Source organism: Anopheles bellator, chromosome 2 (genome assembly GCF_943735745.2).
Source record: "Anopheles bellator chromosome 2, idAnoBellAS_SP24_06.2, whole genome shotgun sequence".
NCBI lineage: Eukaryota > Metazoa > Arthropoda > Insecta > Diptera > Culicidae > Anopheles > Anopheles bellator.
The window spans coordinates 24,172,162-24,192,621 of NC_071286.1; the positions used below are offsets into that span (position 1 = coordinate 24,172,162).

Genomic DNA, 20,460 nt, shown 5'->3' on the forward strand with positions numbered 1-20,460 from the left:
AGGAAACCATTTAAAAACTGATTAACTGCTAAGTAATTATATTGACGCGAAACCGAATAAATAGCAAATTTTAACGAATTTTCCTTTGGCACCAAAATACCCTCCCCCCAGGGTGGGGTTTGGCATCATAAATGCGCGGGAAGCGTTTCCGATCCCCACCTACGGAGCCGCGCACAGCCTCCCCCCGCCGAGCATCGTTCCCGTGCGTTGTCACCGCGGTGATCAATGTGTGTGCCGCTCGCGTTTCGCATGCTTTCGCGCTCGTGTAGGTGGAGCATCGTGGCTCTGTGCTCGTGTTATCTAGTTCTCATTGCACGCTGCGGATTCTGACGGACCGGTGCGGCGGCGGCGGCAGCGGCAGCGGTGGCCGCGTGTGTCCGGCGCTGCGTCGGCGCAGAACGCATCCGGCGAGTAACCGAGGAGCAGCTGCGGAAATGGCATTCGACGATGGTGCCGCCGCCACCACCGTACTATAAATAGTGCTTGACGGACCGCGGACGCTGCCGGTGGCGCTGGTGCGAAGTGAAGTGAACAGTGTGCCCGGAGAGGTCCCTTTCGAGTCGCGATTCAATGCGCCCCCCACGCCCCCCCCGCCGGTGTTGAAGTAAGACACTTCGGCTCAAGATTCCGCATTAGGCGAAGCATAAGCATGCGGACGCGCACTAGCGCTGCAACACGGCGTAGCATCGTGCGGCGGGCGCAGCATAACACAAGCATCGATCGCACGGACAATTATCCGCGCTGCGTGTGTGTGTGTGGGTGTGTGTTTGCCCCACACACGCACAGCGCACTTACCCCCACACACACACACCGCCTCGTGGACTGGGTGCTGCGTTTGTTTTGTGTGCACAAGGCGTGCGCTCTCGCGGAGCACGTTCACAAATTGGCGGTCCATCCGGTCGCGGTGCGCGAACGGAGGGGACGAGCGGAGCGCCACCCGCAATTAGACACCCCACTCACCCGCCCGCCCGCCCGCCGCCAGACGCCCGTGACTCACGCCGCCCTGCCCGAGGGCCTCACTTATCTCCTGTTTCGTTCTCGCTCTGACGGCCGCAGGACTGCCGCTGCCTGCTGGTGGTGGTGGTGTTGATGTTGCTGCTGCTGCTGTTGTTTACGCCATTTACGTGCGCGAGTGCCACAAGTACACGGGAGGGCAAAACGCGAAAGTAACACGTACCCTCTCTCTCGGTAGAGAGCGTGTACTTGGGCCAGGCGGGGACCAGTCGTGCCGCACCATCAGCCAGTGGCGGCAGCAGCAATTCTCTTCTTCGGACGCGCGACTCTGCCTCCGAGCGAACCGAGCTCCGGATCCGGTTTTGGCTGGCCCGTGCCCCCGTGGACCGGCCTCGGCGTGAGCATCCTTTGCCGTAGCGCGGCGGAAGTGTATCGGAGTCGCCATCGGCCTCTCCTTTGTTCGACCTCTCTCTCCCGTGTGGCGCGCGTCTTCTGCGCGGCGACCGAAGAAAGCGCCAGAAACAGCTGTGTCGTCGTCCGTGCTAGGGTACGCGTCTCCTAGACTAGACGTTCCGTGTGTGCGTCACTCTCAGTTTCACGCAGCCAGCGTTCCGATTTGCGCGTCGCCGCGCGCTTGAGTTGTCGGTAGAGTCCGGGGGTCCGCGGAAGGTGTGAAGTTCGAGGTGTAGACGGCAGAATGTAGGCCTTTCGATTCGGTGCCCGGAATTGCACAAGTGATAGCGGGATCCCCGGGACCAAGTGTTAACTTCTCCGTAGAACCCCCAGCAGGATTATTGGGCGAAGGTAAGCGACCGGGGACAATGACCACCGCTGTGCAACCGGACCCGGATGCTGCAGAGCCAACCAACCAGTCCGCCCTTGACTGGGGGCCAACCGATCCAGGAACGTGCGATGGGCACCACTTACTTCGCTGGAATCAGAGTGTAACCTTGCGCAGTGCATTGCTGCCCTTCTACTGGCCGCCGCCGATCGATCGAAGACAGGTTTTTGGACTGAAGGTTGCACATCGCCTGCAACAGCTGTCAGAACGCGTGCGTTTTGTGGCGTCCTCCACTCCCGAGACCCGCCGGGAAGGGCGAGTGTTCTGTCCGCAGTTCGCTTCGAACGAGGAGCTTCATCTGTGGGTCATTGGGACACTTGGGAGCAACATGAGACCTCCGTGCCAAATCGATGATGGATGATGGATGCATACGACGTAATGCCGGAGTGGTAAAGCACAGTCGCTTGAAACATTGTGGGGCCGTTGATGTGCACTTTGAGACCCCCCCCGGGGGCTCCCCGTGGGGCTCCAACGTGGGGCTTGGAGGAGCCTGGCCTGTCTATTGCCGTCGGTGGGAGCCTGGCCGGCGGGAGGTGGACACATTGTGTAGCATAGCCCCCACGCCACCCGCCAGCCGCCACACGGGGAGAGAGAGAAGGGTGTCACGATTGCGAAACATGTGTAATGATATTTAACATTTACCCGGGGGCCCGGGGCTTGAGCAAACGAAGCCCTCCAGCGTGCAATGTGGCTGCCCTGGCTGCCGAGGAGCTTCCGCTGGCGTGGCGCAGGCGGGAGCGGGGCCCACTACTTGCGCAAGTAACGACGCGTGCCACTCCGAGCCATCGGTGGCCGCACTCCAAGGCTTGCTGGCCGTCGTTCGTTCGTTCGTTCGTTGGGAAAACTGAGCACCGCAAGTGCGCCATAATGGGCAAAAAGTTCTCGAAGCCTGGCTAAGCGTCCAAACAGAAGAGTGGTCTCACGATCCGAATTTGTGGGGTTTCGGTTCTTGCGGGACACGGCTCGTGATGCTGTCACAAGTGGGATCCTCAGCGTAACATACGGAATTGATCAAAACAAAAAGGACAAGCACTTGTTATGATCTGCTCGATCGTTGCCTCATTAATCACACATTTCCCTTATCGGACCCAAGGACCCTTATCAAAATATTTATTAAAAATTTGAAATTTACGAAAAGCGACGCTTTATGCTTGCAGAAAGTTGGGAAATATTGAAAATGCTTTTCCAAAATCCACCTACGTGGTCATCGGCCCATTTTTCGTCGTAAATGAATAAGTAGCTGTCACATCCGGCGATGGCGTATGCTACCGAGAAATGTTTGCCTATTGATTCCTCCGCGAAATTGAAGCTGTAAACTTGGGCGACATTTGGTTTCACCGGGCTACCGCTACGTGCCATACAGCGATAGCCGCAATCGATATTTTGGGGCCCATCTTCGGATCCAAACAGTAGCTGGACCAACGTTGGAAATTGGGACCAACAAAGACCCGATCCGACCGTGTTCGAAAGACGTGGGCCAAAGTTCGACTTCTTCGCTTATCGCTCGCGGTCGGACGGTGGTCGCCTGATAGAAGGCTGACTTGCACGATTGGCTCAAAAACAAAGTCGATGCACGCCCGACTTCCGAGACGGACGCCTTCTGCGCTATCGGAAATGGATTAATCTCCCCCGCCGGGCAAAGTGATTAGGGTAAGGTGTACTTTACTCGGGACGGGGCGGAATAAAAAGGTTAAATAACAGGCTGTGACCACTCGAAGGCGCTTTGAAGCCTCATCCCATGCGCGGACTATAAAGTCATAAAACATGACCGGCTACGGTGCGGACGTCTAATGAGCGGTCGATAAGCTGGCCGAGGCCGGCAACAGCCTGCAACAAGAGTGCGGTGGTCAATGGTCAAACGGCTCACGGCGGGCACCGTGTTGCTCCGAAAGTGCGCGAGACGAGCAATGGCAGCGCCAAGGATCGTCAAGGCTCTACTAGCCGCGCGGTGGAAAGTTTCTAATTACGCACCGAACCTTGCCGCTGCCGAGCCTCTCTCCTCACGAGCATCTGCTGGTGGAGGCCACAGCTGTTCCATTACCCTTTTTTTTTCTGCCCCTAATGCCTTGCGCAGGCGCAGTCAAATGATCTCCTGAGCCGTTTGAGTAACTGCTCACCTACGTCACCTCCACCGCGCGACCTGAGTACGCGCAGCTCTCTGAAGGCCACGAAGGTCCAGCGTGTGAAGGAGGAGCCATTACCGTTCGAGGAGTTCATTGAAGGAGCAAGAGAGCATGCCGAGGGTGAAGGTGATCGTGCGATGGCGCGATCGCGCGTCGGTTCTAAGAATACCCGACACGCACCGTCAGGCCGCCGCCGCCACCGGCCTGCCCGGCGTTAATTGTTATGTAAAGGCGTAGGAAAATCGTACAACTTGCGGTGGGTGCGATGGTGGCGGTGGCAGTGGCCTAACCCTGGCGTGCGCGCGTGGGACAGGAAGTAGTGAGTCGTAGATTTGAAGGAGGGGAGCTCCATTTGCATTTAATTGGAGAGAAACAACAGAACTTGCACCAAGACTGGGAGGCATTTGATGCGATGGCCGCCGCCAAGGCTACGAGGCCCCTCGGAGCCCTTTGGCGCCACCCGTCTTGTAGTTTCTCACCCGGCGGGGTCGAAGGTATGAGCATAAATAAATCAATTAGACTCAATAAATTGAGCCGGCTCCGGCGGCGGCAGCAGCAGCAACATCCAGGATGCGTCGCCCGTCGGAGCCCATTTTATGGATGGCAAAAATTAGCATATTCGCCGATATTGATGACCGGTTTGCCCCCCAATCCAAGGTCGAACCTGGAAATGTGGTCGAATAGACGCGTACGGATCGACCGTTTTCGGTGGCTCCCGAGCACGCCGAGGATTGCCCAATTGAGGACCGACCATCAATCAGTCGGACCGTTGTTGACGGGGCAACCAATAGAGTGAACTCTAACAGTACTTTCACCCGCCCAGCAGTACGCAGCTGCTCCGTGTGGAGGGCTCTTTTATCAGGGTCGATGACAAACGCACCCAAGTGGGTCAGCCACTATCAGCCGTTTTCTAGAGCCCGAACCCCGGGCACACGGTTCCTTATCGCTCGGCTAAAAATCACGGAAAAATGCGTTAAATAGGGCCGCATTAGGCGCACAACAGGGCTAGCTGTCAGCGCAGCTAGAGGTAGAAGTTGCCGTTCAATTGGTGCTGCTGCTAATAACACAGGCCGTGTGTAATTATTGGCTTATCAGTAACTTCCCCGTTCGTCGTTACCGAGGAGGTGCTACGGGCGCAACGTCTGTGTGGGGAGGGTGCGGTGGGGTAGGCTAAGATCTACATCACGCCACCTAAATCGCCAAGAATGATCTTTGAACGGAGGCAGGAAGGCAGAGCCGGCCTCTCAATTCTTTCCTGCGAGTTTGGCCTCCATTATGGGTCGTTTCGTTTTATTGAATGATTTTACGGCGCACCCGAAGCCGAGGCGTGTGTTAGAAGGGTACCAGGTTGTTCGATAAGTTATGCGCTTTGATAGAAAAAAAACACAACTTTGTGGTTTGAAAAACGCGATTTTATTCAGTACAATCTCCCGGAACATATGGGGAACATATGTTCCAACGGGATTCCAATCTATGAATTCCATTCCGGAAGTGAGAAACTGAAAGGCCGTCAAAATACGCTTCCAAAATAGCTGTTTTGACGTCATCATTTGATGAATAACGGCTGGAAGTCGCTTGGGGCCAAATCTGGTGAATACGGTGGATGCTCCATCAATTCGAAATACAATTCATGGATTTTGCCATTGTCAAAATGCTTTTTTGACTCGTTGCATTGTCCTGCTGAAAAGGATTTTTTCAAAAGCAAACTTAGGCCTTTTAACAAATTTTCTCCTTCAGCTGGCCTAAAACAGTTACAATAGCAATAGGAATGTATTGTTTTACCAGTTTGCAGGCAATCCACAAACAAAATTCCTGTCGCATCACAAAAAAATGATGCGAACACTGTCTTTGCCGATCTCAGGACTCGACCTCATGTCGGACCCGAAGAGAACCAGGTTCTCATCACGCTTTACCCTCTTGTTAAGATCCAGGATCATGGTGATAGATTCATAGTGAATAATCGATGCACAAAATCCTCTTTATCCTATCGACAACATTCCTAATGTTGCCGAGAAAGCTGCATTCGAATGTGTTTTATTCCATTGTTAGCGAATGCCATATCCATTCATTCTGAACACAGCTTCTTGAAACCCAATACTTCAGTCAAAAGCTAGGCCTGGCTAGGCCTTATACTGAATCTCTTTCAGTGATTCGACGATTTTTCAATACGATATCCTGCATTTTTTCTACGATTTCCGGCGTTGTGTCTGTTTTTGGACAACTTTGACGTGGATCATCGTAAAGGCTTGTACGACCACGCTTCAATTCAGAAACCCCCTTTTAATGTACTAATTGAATGCGAAAAGTCCTTATATACTTTCAACATTCGTTCACCAATTTCCTTTACTCATTTTTTTTTGCTCAAATTTCCTTGGCACGGCACGAATGTCCAAATTCAATAAGTGCACGATACTTGAATTTTTCCATTGTACAAAATACTGTGAACCGTCGACACTAAATGGCTTGTGAACAAAGAATAAATTGCATAAATTAATTGTGTACCAACATAAGAAACGAAAATTTAGGCCAGCAGTAGCGCCCTTTGTTATTGAAACGCAAAACTTATTGACGAACCCAGTAGTGAGCTGCCGTCCTCGTGGGGAAGAAATGCGGGACACGTGCACCGATACAATGTAGCCGAGATCCGACTAGTATACAGATTTGCACAGATTGTGATACGGGAGCTACTCCATAGTTTGCGTTCCACAGCAGAGAACCAATTCTGGGCCCGGAATCTCGGATCCTGGTCCAGTGATGTTTTGTGTTTCGCTCCCGCCAAGTGAACCAGGCAAAGAAACCTATCTACTACCGAGCACAACACAAGAACCCACCAATCTCTTTGGTGCATATTTGCCGTACCAATGGACGGTGGAGGCTGATGACCAGCCATGACACGTCGGACGAGACGGTACTTACGCGAGCCATTACGCGGCCTCCCTGTGGTTGTGCTAATTGTTGGGATGCGCGCCCGCAGAGAGGTCACAAGAGAGCAGTGCCAACAGGTCACCGGCGCGTCACGTACGATCGCAGGATACAAACCGGACCGGCGACCGGATGACCTAGACAGTGAATTTCTTTCCCCTCGCGGGCGGTACCGGTTGGGTGCGCGCGGTGTTCGGCGTTATGCTTTCGACATGTTCTAGCATCACGCCACCGCCGCACGGTTCAGCATACCATTGCGCCATCGTCAAGCTCGCATGGTGGCCTCTCCTATACAATAAAAGTGCGTCGCTGTCTGATGTCGCACCAAGCCGGAGCTGAATCTCGATTGCAGATATTCAATTATTGGTCGGTAGACTTCTCCGACTACGTACTGAACGATTGCAGTTATTTCCAAAAATTCACTCTGGGCGGAGTGAAATTCCCGGGGTCGGCTGGAATTAGTAGTAAAACCGGTGTGCCTTCTGTTTGGGGAAGGTCTACGGATGGATCGAAGAATCGGAGTCCTGAAATAGAAAAAAAAAACCCAAATGGAATGAAGAGCTCCATTGACACCATCTTCCAATATTCTGATCAACACCAAGGCTAGTGTTGGTCAGAATAGACCGGCTAGCAGCATCTACCCGGGGCAGAATTATGCAACTGTTACCTGAACATCAAGTAATCCAGTGACAATGTACGAACGTTTGGCACAGATCTGGCCTACTTTTCCGCCGACGTACTGACAGAGCCGTCTCGCTTCGCGTTTGAGATACAAAACATTTGCTCGCGAAGCGGCCGTACAAGGGGCTGGACAAATTGAAACGTAACCCCTGTTGGGGAATAGGACCTAGGCCCGGTGCGTAAACCTCTTCGCCGTCGTCATGTGTGGAATCTAAAAGCGTGCTCTCCGGCGGATCGCGCGACCATTGTGTGCGCTGTGCTCGTGCACATCGTGAAGCATTGCCGTGCCAGGCTCCTCTTGTCACTTATATGGCGCGTCGCCGGCATCCGATGGTGGTGTGCGCATTTGCATAAGCTACTGCCTGACGCCGGCCCAGTGGTCGCCAGTGAAGCGCGAAGCCGACAACCACCACCACCAGCAGCAACAACAACAACGGCCGTCGACGAAGTCGGAAAGAAACAGAGATAAATAAGCAACCCGCCGGCGGAGGAGCCGTCCCTGTACCGTTCCTCGATGGTCTGTGTAAAAATACGGAAAACTGGTGGACGTGTTACTGGTTACCCTCCCAAACAATCCCAAAAACAGCGGACAACGCCGGCCACCGCCAGTCCAGTCCTGGGCCCTCGCACACGTCGACGGCCATCTTCCTATTGTGTTGGCGCGCTGCTGTCGCGATTTGTTTGCACGTCGCGCGAGCTTCCGCCAACGGAACCTTCGTTGTTTGCCCGGCGAAGTGTACTACAAGGGCGCAGGGGGGAACCGTAAACCAGAAGTCACGCTGAGCCGCGTCTCTGACAATGTCGCCTTTGTCAGCGATACGCACCCAGAAGGGTGGTGGCCGTTACCACAGTGTCACTGGACATTCAGAGAGTTTCTTTCTGTCACTCCTGTAGAAAGGTGGTTCTCAGGATCAAATGTCAAACATTTGGTATATGTAGGTTACTCTTGCTGCTCCCGGACAAGGGCAGCCAGCCACTTTCACCAGCAGGACCCACGACACCCAGGGCGGTCTGTGCGGATCGTAGGGGATCCCTTCGGAGGTCTCAGGACAAAAAACGTGGCCCAAAAGTGCAAAGGGAAAGGCAGTCGAGTCGAGTGCCGAGCGTGAGGGCGCGACCTTCTGCGAGAACCACCAGGGGGACGTGTCGGGGATTATGCTTTCAGCAGGGTTTTTGGGGGCTTTTCAAGTACGCTTCTGGTCAAGGCCATACTGGGGTGCGCGCACACCGCGCCCGTGTCTGTTCTACAGCGTAATTCCTGCGAATCGATGCCAAGGACAGCGTAAGGGTTTGGAAACCTCAAAAACCGTCCGGTGCGACGGCAGCGGAGCTGGAGAGCAAGTGAACAGAGGGCCGAACCGTGTGGGGCGTTAGATGGCGAGATCGGTTCATGGTTCTGGTGACCTTTTGCAAGTGCGGTCGGTGCGGTGTGTACTGCGGCTGGTAGTCATTGTTAAACGGTGTTTCAGGCCTCATCGGTGTGAACAGGGCTTCAGATTCGCCGACGGATGAACGAAAACCGAAATCGTGGATCAATCCTCGTTACGAATCTTCACCTATATTACTTCAAGGAGATTTTGTTACGCTGTAGCTATTGGACTTTGAAGTTTGAAATTGAACAATTGAAGGAGGAGTTCCCTAATCAAATCATTCGTTCCCCTTTCTTGCAGATGATGGGTTGAGCTGGCTACGGAACGCTCGCGTCATCGTTTCTACGTCCTCGGTAGTGTCCTTTGTGCGCGTGCCCGTGAATGAGTGTCAAAGCCGCCGCCGACCGGATGTGGTTGTCTTTGGTGCCAAACAGTGATAGACGTGCCCCACTAGTGCTCCCTTACCGTAATCGTGCGGTTCAATCAGTAACAGAAAGAATAGAGCAGCAAAAATGCCGACCATCATATCGAAGTTCGCGAAGAAATCCTTCGACACGCTCGAAGGTTTCGGCTATTCGCGCGAGCTCGTCTCCAAGGGTTTGGTGTCGGGCGCGATCGCCCTGTACTGCCTGCGGCTAACGTATCCGGTGGTGCGCGATAAGCTGGCCGCCACCAAAAAGTATGACACGGCGAACGGTGGTGGCCCGCAGCACCACCACCGGAACGAGAACAACAACCTCACCAAGCGACCGCCGCCACCGGAAGACCCGGAGGAGAAGAAGCGCCAGATCATCCTCGAGAAGCGCAACCGTAAGGCGCGCAGCAAACAGCCCGGCCTCAACGTGGACTTCCTGCTGCAGCTCCGGCAGCTGATCCGCATCATGGTGCCGCGCTTCCTGTGCGAAGAGTCCGGCCTGCTGGCCGTCCACACGCTCTGCCTGGTGTCGCGCACCTTCCTCAGCATCTACGTCGCCTCGATGGAGGGCGCGATCGTCAAGTTTATCGTGCGCAAGGACATGCGCAACTTTGTGCTGATGCTGCTGAAGTGGTTCGGCATCGCCATCCCGGCCACCTTCATCAACTCGATGATACGCTACCTGGAGAACAAGCTGGCATTAGCGTTCCGGTAAGTGCCGGTTTCACCTTCCTTCCGGACCCAACGGGTTCCGGACCTTCACCTAACGAGCCCTCTGGCGGCGAAAGGGCGAACCACCGCACGTACGTACCACGTACACTGCAGCCGATAATGGCCATTTCCGGTGGCCTTTCCTTTTTTATGTCTATTCGTCTAAGAAAACTCATTACCACCGCCGCCGGTGCGGTGCGCCTTGCGGGTTGTGGTCCCGTGGGACGCATTACGGTGGACCGCTGACGTAAGCCACAATAAAAGTACGGGGTAATGAGTAATGCAGACCTCTCGCAAGTGTGGTGAGTGGAAAGTGGGCTGCAATTACGTCGCCACCGCCGTCGACGACGAGGGCAGATTGATACATTTTTTTGTGTGTTTACTTTTGAAGAGACCCCAGAAAGTCGTTTAGTGTGGCGCCCAAGGAGAAAGCTTATGTTGTGGTCTAGAGAAGCAAAAAAACGGATGTCTCCTTGGGTGGAGGTGAACGTGTTCAGCCGACAGACGCGTGATCGGCCGTGTGATACACGGGGGCGCCCTGGAAGACAGAGTCCAAAGGTCTGCAATGATGGCGCAACAATTCTGATTCTGAGCGTGACGTACGGAACGCTCAATCCTGACCGGGTAACCTTTGGTACAGAGCAGTAAGATTAGCCCTCACGCTCGATAAGCGGCCCCATCGTCTTGGTGGAGTGGTTGGAATCGTTTTGTTGTTTTCAGCAACATCAAGCTGCCGACAGGGGACAAAATCTTGCGATAAACAAACAGCCGTAGCCGTTGACCAAGATCCATTTGTTGGCTGTTGATTGGCGGCGAACATTTGAATTTCCGTGGGCTATGTATATCCGATTTGTATATTTTCGAATTTTTTTATTGCGTTAGGTTGCTACACATGTCAGTCAGATTTATGGTAAAAAGTTCGCCCATTTTGAGTAATCAGTCAATTTTTGACGACTGTTTTACTTGGACAAGTCGCATTGGACTTTGTCGATTTTTCTCTATTCCAAAATATTGGTGACAAAGAAACGTTATCAAATTTTGTCTGTAAAACAAAATTAAGAGCTCGGAGGCAAACGAAATGTTTACTGTGGCTTATACTGAAGCTATTCAGAGCAAAAGCAGCGCTTATCGGTGGTTCCAAATATTTTCAGATGACCGAGAAGATGCGAACGTCGAAAAGCCATGATCGGTCGAATGTGAACAGTTTTGCTTACAGTTTTCATCGATTGCAGGGTTGTGGTGCATTATGAGTTGTTGCCAAAGGATAGAACGATCAGTAAGAAATATTTGACCAAAACAACACTCGAATGATGCCAAAGCCACCTTGTTCTGCAGATCCGTTCCCCTGTAACTTTTTCTTGTTCCGGAAACTGAAGGGGACCATGAAAGTACGTCGCTACACTACGATTTAGGAGATAAAGACGGCGTCAACGAAGAGCCAACACATGTCCAGACGGCTGTGACAATTTTCCTGATTATTCAAAATGGTCGAACTTTTCACCATAAGACAAAATCGGACATACATAGCCCGCGGAAATTTAAATGTCGCGAAAATGTTTAATCAGCCCTCGTATTAGCGATGCAGAGCATTGTTTTTGTCCGGATATCGTTCACCTAGGTATCCATTTGGGGAAGCTTTCGCTATGGACAGAACACAGGACAGTCTAGAACCTTGGACCGAGGAACGTGACTCGGTAATGGTTCATAGTAATCGCTTGCCTAACCCGCACATTCTTGTGCCAGCTCTTCTACCGGTTCTACCAGCGCCCACCGTCACCCAGTCCACCGCCATAGAAGGCCTATTCGTTAGGCATCGAAAAACCCGCCGGTTGCGCAATTGACCAACTACACTGCAGTGCCTCTAAGTCGTTAAACCGCTTTCCCGCCGCCGCCGCCGCGGACTTCTTCGTGCCCTTTCGGGTGAGCGCCAAACGTGACGCGCGTACCCTTCTCCGCCTAGGAGTCGAGGAGTCGAAGTTGTTGGTCCCAAAAGCTTGAGGTAGGCCTGACACACACAGCCACTCTGAACTCAGATTTTGCGCCACGATCGGCTCGAGTGACTAACGACCGAGCGGCGGGCGTTTGGATATATTTATGGTCCAAAACCAAACATTCTTGAAGGCTGTCAACATTCTTCTCTCCCGGGCCTCTGCCCGGGCTTGGCTTGTTTCTAACTATTTCGCAACGTCCCCGTTCACCACCCCCCCCCACAACCGACACGGTAACGGTAGCGGCTTATGGCAGGTCGAAGGTTTCGCGCCGAGGTGGGCAGAATTCTGCAATCTTCCCGCCAAACCCTGCTCACCTTGTTACGGTGCCGACGAGATTTGGATTTGCGGATTTGCCGTTCGTTCTGTAGCTGGTCGCGCTGGCCCCTTTTTTGTGGTCGGCTTTTCACCGATGCGTTGAGGTGCGATTAGGTAACAGCGGTCTTGATCTTTGTAGCGATCACTCCACACTGTCTGTCCCGATGGGTTGTTCGAGATAGCTCTCGGCAGGAATCTGCCGGGTCGGGTCGGAATGAATGCATTGACCAAAGTGCCTCTCGCCGCCGCACCGCGTGATGCTATATAATTTCACCTTAATACGCGCGTTAATGGTGGTGCTAATAGCGCCCGTCACATGCGCGTCCGTGCGTGCGTGCAGAAGCGCTTCGATGTTGTGGGTTCGTTTTGGGGCGTTCGAGGTCCGCCAGACCTCGCGGTTCGTGAAACGAGTTTTTTTTTGTTCCCATCGATGTCCATCGATGGGACCGATATGAGCACCGCCCGCCCGATGCCGGGACGACCACGACCACGACTGTTAATGGATTCATATTTTGCATCCTCTAACTCAGCCCGTCGTCCGGCCTTGAGTGGTGGCGTGGGTTTTTTGTGTGGTGCGCGGTGAAGAAAGGTCACGGTGAAACGAAATGCACAGAAAAAAACGGGACCAAGTGTGATCCACTCGGTCCGGTCCGCTGGTGGTGTCCTTTCTTTGCTCTGCTGCTCTGAGCCCGAACCTGTTTCGAATCCGGTCCCGGTGGCCCCAGGGTTCTCCGTCGCTCGACTAATGAACGTAATCGATTTTCATTCTTCCCAAACAAACAACTCCGCAGAACTCGGCTAGTGAACCATGCGTACGATATGTATTTCAAGAACGAGACCTACTACAAAGTGTCCAACCTGGACGGGCGGATAGAGAACGCGGACCACCGGCTCACGGACGACATCTCGACGTTCTCGAGCTCGGTGGCGCACCTGTACAGCTCGCTGACGAAGCCCTGCTTCGATCTGCTGCTGATCGGCATCGCAATGGCCCGCTCGTCCCGGCGAATGAAGGCCAACATTGTGATGGGCCCGGCGCTGGCCACCGTCGTGATCGGCACGACGGCGCACATCCTGCGGATAGTGTCGCCCAAGTTCGGCCAGCTGGTGGCCGAGGAAGCGAACCGGACCGGCTACCTGCGCCACGTGCACTCGAAGATCATCACCAACGCCGAGGAGATTGCGTTCTACGGTGGCCATAAGGTAAGCGTAACCAGTTCCAATCCAGTCCAGTCCCATTTCCTGGTGGCCCTGGATTTATCCTTTTGCTCTTTCTCACCGTAGGTGGAACACTCGCAGCTCCAGGAAGCGTACTCGCGGCTGGTGACGCAGATGAACTCGATCTTCACGCAGAAACTGTGGTTCATCATGCTGGAGCAGTTCTTCATGAAGTACGTCTGGTCCGGGACGGGGATGGTGATGGTGTCGCTGCCCATCCTGACGGTCGGGGCCGCCAACATGCCCACCACGCCCGAGCACAGCAACCTGATCAAGTCGGACGAGCAGGGCGTCAGCGAGCGGACGCAGTACTTCACGACGGCCCGCAACCTGCTGCTGAGCGGTGCGGACGCCATCGAGCGGCTGATGTCGTCGTACAAGGAGATCGTGGCGCTCGCCGGCTACACGAGCCGCGTCGCCGGCATGTTCGAGGTGTTCGACGAGGTCAACCGTGGGATCTACCGCAAGACGACGCTGTACACCGAGGAGCGCAACCTGGACGGTATCCTGGAGTTCCGCGACGGCCAGCCGGTCGCCAAGGGGCGCATCGTGTTCTCGACCGACGCCAAAGATAGTACAATTTCGCTCGAGAACGTCCCGGTCGTCACACCGAACTGTGACATCGTCGTGCCGAGCATCAGCCTGACGCTCGCCCCGGGCATGCACCTGCTCATCACCGGCCCGAACGGGTGCGGCAAGTCGAGCCTGTTCCGCATCCTGAGCGGCCTGTGGCCCATCTACGGTGGCACCCTGCGCATCCCGAAGGCGTTCGAGGGCAAGCCGAGCATGTTCTACATTCCCCAGCGACCGTACATGTCGTGCGGCACGCTGCTCGACCAGGTCATCTACCCGGACACGCGGAAGGACATGGAGGCGAAGAAGATCACGGAGTTTCAGCTGCGTGAGATCATGCGCATGGTTTCCCTGGAGCATATCCTTGATAGGTAACGACGGCACACCCGACGGTGCCCGGCCGAGAATGAGTTCTAACGTGTTGCTTCTCGCTCTTGCAGGGATAGCTTCGATGAAATTCGCGATTGGAAGGATACTCTTTCCGGTGGGGAGAAGCAGCGGATGGCCATCGCTCGATTGTTCTACCATAGGTACGTGCTTTCCGGTACACGTTATGTACCGTGATTTAAATCTCTGGTCTGTCTTGTTGCCTTCTTCCAGACCAAAATACGCCTTGCTGGACGAGTGCACCAGTGCCGTTTCGATCGACGTGGAGAGCTGCATCTACGAGACGGCCAAATCGATGGACATCACGCTTCTGACCATCACCCATCGTCCCACCTTGTGGTGAGAGCATCCGCGCGACTCTTCGCGATTCTTTCGCCACTCGCCACTCGCCAGACTGACCGCTTTCCTACTGTCTGCTTTTCCACAGGAAATTCCACACTCACATCCTGCAGTTCGATGGCCAGGGTGGATGGGTGTTTGAAAAGCTAGAAGACGGTGCCCTGCAGAAAGTTCCTACAACGAAAACGAACGGCCCGGGTGGCGAAAACCAGCAGCAGTGAGCAGAGAGGGTCGCTGTGGGTGGGACACAGGGCACTAGAAGGACGGTAGGCTAGAAGCAGTAGGGGACACATACGCAGAGAAGCATTCACACGAGATTCTTTGGGAGAGTGTTTGGTTTGGAGCGCGACAACTTGGTTCCGCAACGAAAGCATCACGCCAAAAACAACCAGTCAAGAAGGGAAGGGTTCAAGGGAAGCTAAACTATGTGATTCGGAAAGGGGTACGAGAATTATGTAGAAAGGGTACCGCCGCGCGTTAGTGTAAAGACCCGACTGCTGACTCGAGTGGCGGTTGTCTGTCCGATCGGAAGTGGAAGTGTACCATGTTTGTGAATATGCTAATTTAACGTTACTCTTTTAATGTACGTACTTAGTGCAATGACAAATAAAGTTAACTGGAGATTTGAAAGCGAACCGGTGGAAGATGCGATGATGTGAAGTTTGGGAAAGGAAGAACAATCCGCCGAAACTCCTTGCTCGGAATTCCAGTCTGGTTGTGTAGCGTTTCGCCTCAACGGCTTGAAGCGTTTTTAATTGTTATGCCTTCGGAAGCGTTTTTCATTTAGCCGAGTTTCAATCCTCCTTCCAGTTGCGATCGTTTCACATGATTCAATGATTCGGATGTTTTTCGGTCCCGCCGTTGGGAAACTACGAAATGGTAATTTAAATAAAACCTTTTAAAAAAGGATGAAAACTGGTACTACGTTAGTTCTTTCGGTTTAAACTTGCACCGGTTTGTTTGAACCGGTTCGAAGGTTAGCAATAACGGTGGTGGGAATCAGTGCGAAACACGAACCATTTTATTCAAGCATTCCTTTTATTGTTCACCCGAAAGTATTACAAGATGTTGTCGAACTCGTTAAGAATGTTTTTCTTGCAGCTTTCATGATATAACTTTATTGCTATTTACAAGCACATGCCACCGACATCGGGACAATCTGCTTTCCTTGGGTGTGCCTTGTTTCACTGTTGTATTCCACGTTCGAATGCAACTATTTGAAAAGTGTGGTAGTTAAGGTTGATGTGCGAAATGAGTGTCGTTTTTGGTTTTGGAGTACGATTAAGTAATTAAGCTGTGAAGCTAAAAAAATAAATATTTTGCCCAAATAGTAGTCGAGTAGCAGCGTTTGGGTTTTCTTACATCGTACAATTACTTACCAACGCGTGTGAATGTCACGTAAAGCATATTTTGAACGCGTTGGACAATGAACGAAAACATTACAAGCCTTATAGTAGTTGCTTCACTAAAGCAATCGATCGTTGAATCGTTATTCTTTTGAATTACTGTGAATCGTTAAACATTATTGGAGACCGTCTAAGAGCCCAAAGATTCCACGGCAAGTGCGCAACCTTCTGTCATAAATTAAAACAAAAACCGAAAAAGCTCACTCATCAGCCCGTTCTTAAGAACCGTTAGCAGAACCAGTAAAATTTATCAACCCTACTTCCTATTCAGTTCAGATACGGGCCTGTCTATCCGTTGAGTAAATAGATAAAACCGTCCGCGAGACTCTTCGTTTGATCCACCTGCCGAACTCTAATACTCCAACTAATGTCCCTATACTCTCGGTGCCCTACTAATCCATGCGCTTCCATGCTTCGCCCCATGCGCGCACCGAGGGCTCCTTCCCTTAACCGGCTAAATCGTAAAGTGCCCGGCAGTACCAGAGTTACACAGTCTGCGTGTGGCTCACGATCTTCGTTCGGCTCTCGCTGTCCTGGCCGAGAATGTAGAAGCTCTGCGGTTTGCCGTTGCTGCCGGTGTTGTACTTGCCGTTGGCGTGCTTCTTCGACTTGCTGCCCCCGGTCTGCTTCTTGACCGGGGCGTAGTAGGTCGGGAACTTCTTCTTCTGGCTGCCGGCGGTGCCCTCCTTCGCCTTGAGTAGCGACTTTTCGCGCGGCGCCCCCTCCCAGGGCTTGGTCCAGGTCGGGATCTCCTTGATGTCGATCAGCTCGTCGATGTCTTCGTGGCGTCGCGAGTTCGGGTGCCGACTCTGCTTCGCGCCGAGAATCTTCTTCAGCGCCGGTATGTTCCAGTGGTAGATCCGGGCCGGTTTACCGTTCGACTTAAACCCAACCGGAACCTGCGTCGGGGTGTGCATTGTGTGTCATTGAAGAACTCATAATTTGTTAGCCACCTAATACGGGGAGCGGGTGGTGGCACCGGCTTACCTGCTTGCCAACGTCCGCGATGCTGTTCTGCGGGGCCACATTGTGGGCGTAGTAGTACGGGTTCGGGGGCAGCTTGATGACATACATGTGCGAATCGTCCGGCCGGCCGTGATGCCGGGACTCTTCCGCCAGCCGCTTCCTGTGGTGGTTCGTTGACGGTCGTACCCGGCCCAGGCCGAGTTTGCTGCAAGACGGAAACAGAACCCATTAGCTCCATCGCTCGACCCTGTTTATGTTGGAATGTTAAACGCCCAGGGGTGCCTCGTAAAAGGTGACGCACTTGAGAGAGGGCCGCGCTGCTCAAGCGAAAAATCAATATTTAAAGCGCGCGCCACTCGCGTTTGTTTGCCCTCCCGGGGGCACAGCAGCCCCCATCAACGCCATCAGCTCGGGATGAGCCCGAAATGTGTGAGCATCATCGAATAATGCTCGCGCCTGCGAGTGATGAGCCACGTCAGCTACCGACCGATATAAGTCCCGTGTAACGTGTTCATAATGAGCATGAGATGGCGAAATTCGCACATTCGGACCGAGAAAGATGATGCTCGATGATGGTGAGGCCACGAAGTTTTTGCTCTTAGTAATTCAATCTAAAAATTCGGTATTACGTAGACCTGCTGCTTTGCGATGGCTGCGCATGGCAGAAAAAAAGGAACGGCCACGAGAACTATTATTACACCCCCGGGCTGGCTGAAACTTCTTCAGCCGTGGCTCGTGGCGATCCGGGCGATAAATCATCGGTCGATTAAACACAGAAAACGGTTCGGAGTTTACTCCCAACCGAGATGCTCTCCAGGCGAGTACAAAAAAACCTCCGACTCATGAGTGGAGGATATATGATCTGCTGGAGGATTGCAGGCACCAGTGACGCCCGTAATGATTAATGCTCGGAATCGGTTCGGAACGCTGTTCGGGAAGCGCCCTCGGGGTTTGCAAATTGTTTCTCTCGCCGGAGCCGGAAGAAGCAATATCCCACTGGGAAATTGTATTATTCTATTAAGCGGAGCCCGTTGCGGTGGCGAAGTGTTGGATCGTAAACCTCAATTACACTCTTCACGCCCCGGGGCTAATCGACTGAAGTGAAGTCGGTGTTATGGGATTTTGAGACCTTTGGAATCATCTACCTTGATGGTTTATTAAACGAGCAAAAACTGGAATGCAGAATGCTGAGCACCACAAGATGCCTCTACGCCAGGATCCTGGTGAGAGACTGCGTAAACAATTTTTTGGGGGAACTCGAGTAGTACTTTGCTGTCTTACGACGTGCAGGGGAACGACGTAAATTTTAATAAAAATCCACTCTGAGTTTGAACTAAATTTAAATTATTCATCAAAATGTCTCTTATCCTTCTCAAATGAACAAAGCAAGTAAGTAAAGTAAAGTAAATCCTTTCTGAAGTAATAGACAATGATCAATCAATAGTCAATGATCGATTCAATCGATCGGTTATTTGTACTTTGAAGCGTCCGGAAATCTCGGTTGCAAACCCTTCTAGACAGAGATCCAGCAACCAGCTTCCGAACAGCAACGGAATTATTACGTCGACCTCGAAAAGGGTAATAAATGCCGCCTGCCGATCGAGCAAATTTGCATCGAAAACGAATTAGCAATGTTGATGAACCGAACCTCTCGAATACCCGAAGAGGACACCTGCCAATGGATCCATTATGCAACTAATAAGCCTCTCCCGTCGATCGACCGGAAGTGGTCTAATGGGCGACTGCAGCACCATTATCCTTTCGCGCCTAGCCCCCCTTCGGTTGCCTGCTCACCTGAAGAGCTCGGCGTTGCTCAGGTCCTTCGGCGGGATCAGGTTGAGCGATTTCGGCGCGAACCGGTTGCCGCCATTCTTGGGCTTCGTCTTGCCCGCCCCGACCCGCGTGTCGTCCGTGCTGGGGCCCAGCAGCTGCTTCGGTTGGTGATGCAACAACTCGTTCGGCCCGTCGACGACCACCGGCAGCGGCTTGATGTAGGTGATGGGTGTCGCCTTCCTATCGGCCTTACCGGCCCGCTTCGCCACCGTAACCTGCTGCGACGATGCTGGTACTGATGGTGGTTGGCCGTGGGCCTGCTGCGGCAGCGGTCCCGCCCCACCGATCGTCTCGCCGGCGACCTGGGTGAGCTGCATACCTGCGCTGACGGCGACGACACCGAAGACGATCCGCAGCAACCTGTCGCGGGAGAGAAACGGGGAGAACGGGCATTTTTGCCGCAAATTAATCGATGCGCTCGTCCCAATAGGCGATCCCGGCCCGTGCGGAATGCGCGAGGCCAACGGAAATGAATACTTTAATGTCACCGTCGGCCATTTTCGATGACGCAACCTTTCGCCGGGGCCGAGGCAGGTCCTGCGGCTGACAGAGCGACGACGGTGATGGCCCGCCCAACCATCTGCGGCACACGACACCGCGCATCGTGCCCGGCAATAATGTGTGCACGGTGCGACGACCACATGACCAGAACCGCCGTCCAGAAGATCCGTCCGTCGACGGCGACGCTTCGCTGACTCCGGCCCGGGTCCGGCTGGCAGAGAGACGGTACCGTTAGTATCAGTTGCCCGCGTCTGGCAACATCCCGGCCACGATAAGGCTCGGCTTTCGCTCGGCTTCGCCCGGGCTCGGAACGGTCGACCGGTCGGTCATTAAATCACCGGCCAACGGCCAACACGCCGCCGCCATAAAGGTGTAATCCTTCCGCAGCGCTGGCGCATGTATTATTGATAAGCACGGCACGGCCTCCACAGGACATTAGCACCTCGGGGAGGGGGCCTCGGCAAAGCGATACTGGAGGGATCGCTTTCGCCACGATCGATCGGTCGATCGATCGATCGATCGATCGCGGCCAGCACGGTTGGACATTGGATCGGTAGATTCCGTTGCCCATTTGTGGTTGAGAAGCGGCCGGGAAATGGGGCCCTTCGGTGACGGAGCCCATCACATGCCCGTGGGAGCAACGCGAAAAAAGGGAGTGACCACAACCGATCGTCGGGAAATTCGATCGAACCGGCCCGAATGGTGACTCGGTACGGCACACCTCGGTACGCGGGACGACCACAACCCAGCTGGCCGTCTTCCTTTCCTGGGGCGCACCGGTGGAAGCAATATTTAATGGAATCTCAAAACACTATCCCGGCCAGTTCTGGGTGTTCCTCCGAGATGCCTCATATATGGGCCGGTGGCCATTCTGGTCATAAAAAAGGGGGGGTCCATTCCGGCCTCTTCTCGGT

General features: G+C 53.5%; 2 protein-coding genes across 2 annotated transcripts; one reads left to right on the top strand and one right to left on the bottom strand.

Moving 5' to 3' along the window:
- The first annotated feature begins 1,286 nt into the window (after positions 1 to 1,286).
- On the top strand, positions 1,287 to 15,455 carry LOC131212562 (ATP-binding cassette sub-family D member 1). The gene is made up of 7 exons (XM_058206474.1): positions 1,287 to 1,758; positions 9,192 to 10,017; positions 13,115 to 13,526; positions 13,608 to 14,485; positions 14,555 to 14,644; positions 14,715 to 14,840; positions 14,929 to 15,455. The coding sequence occupies exons 2-7, from the start codon at positions 9,404 to 9,406 to the stop codon at positions 15,059 to 15,061; spliced, it is 2,253 nt and encodes a 750-aa protein (XP_058062457.1). The 5' UTR covers positions 1,287 to 1,758; positions 9,192 to 9,403; the 3' UTR covers positions 15,062 to 15,455.
- A 715-nt stretch (positions 15,456 to 16,170) lies between these two features.
- On the bottom strand, positions 16,171 to 19,648 carry LOC131207229 (uncharacterized). Its single transcript, XM_058199838.1, has 4 exons — positions 19,623 to 19,648; positions 19,007 to 19,405; positions 17,234 to 17,417; positions 16,171 to 17,145 (listed from the first exon to the last, which is right to left on the bottom strand). The coding sequence occupies exons 1-4, from the start codon at positions 19,646 to 19,648 to the stop codon at positions 16,732 to 16,734; spliced, it is 1,023 nt and encodes a 340-aa protein (XP_058055821.1). The 3' UTR covers positions 16,171 to 16,731.
- Between the last annotated feature and the right edge of the window lie 812 nt (positions 19,649 to 20,460).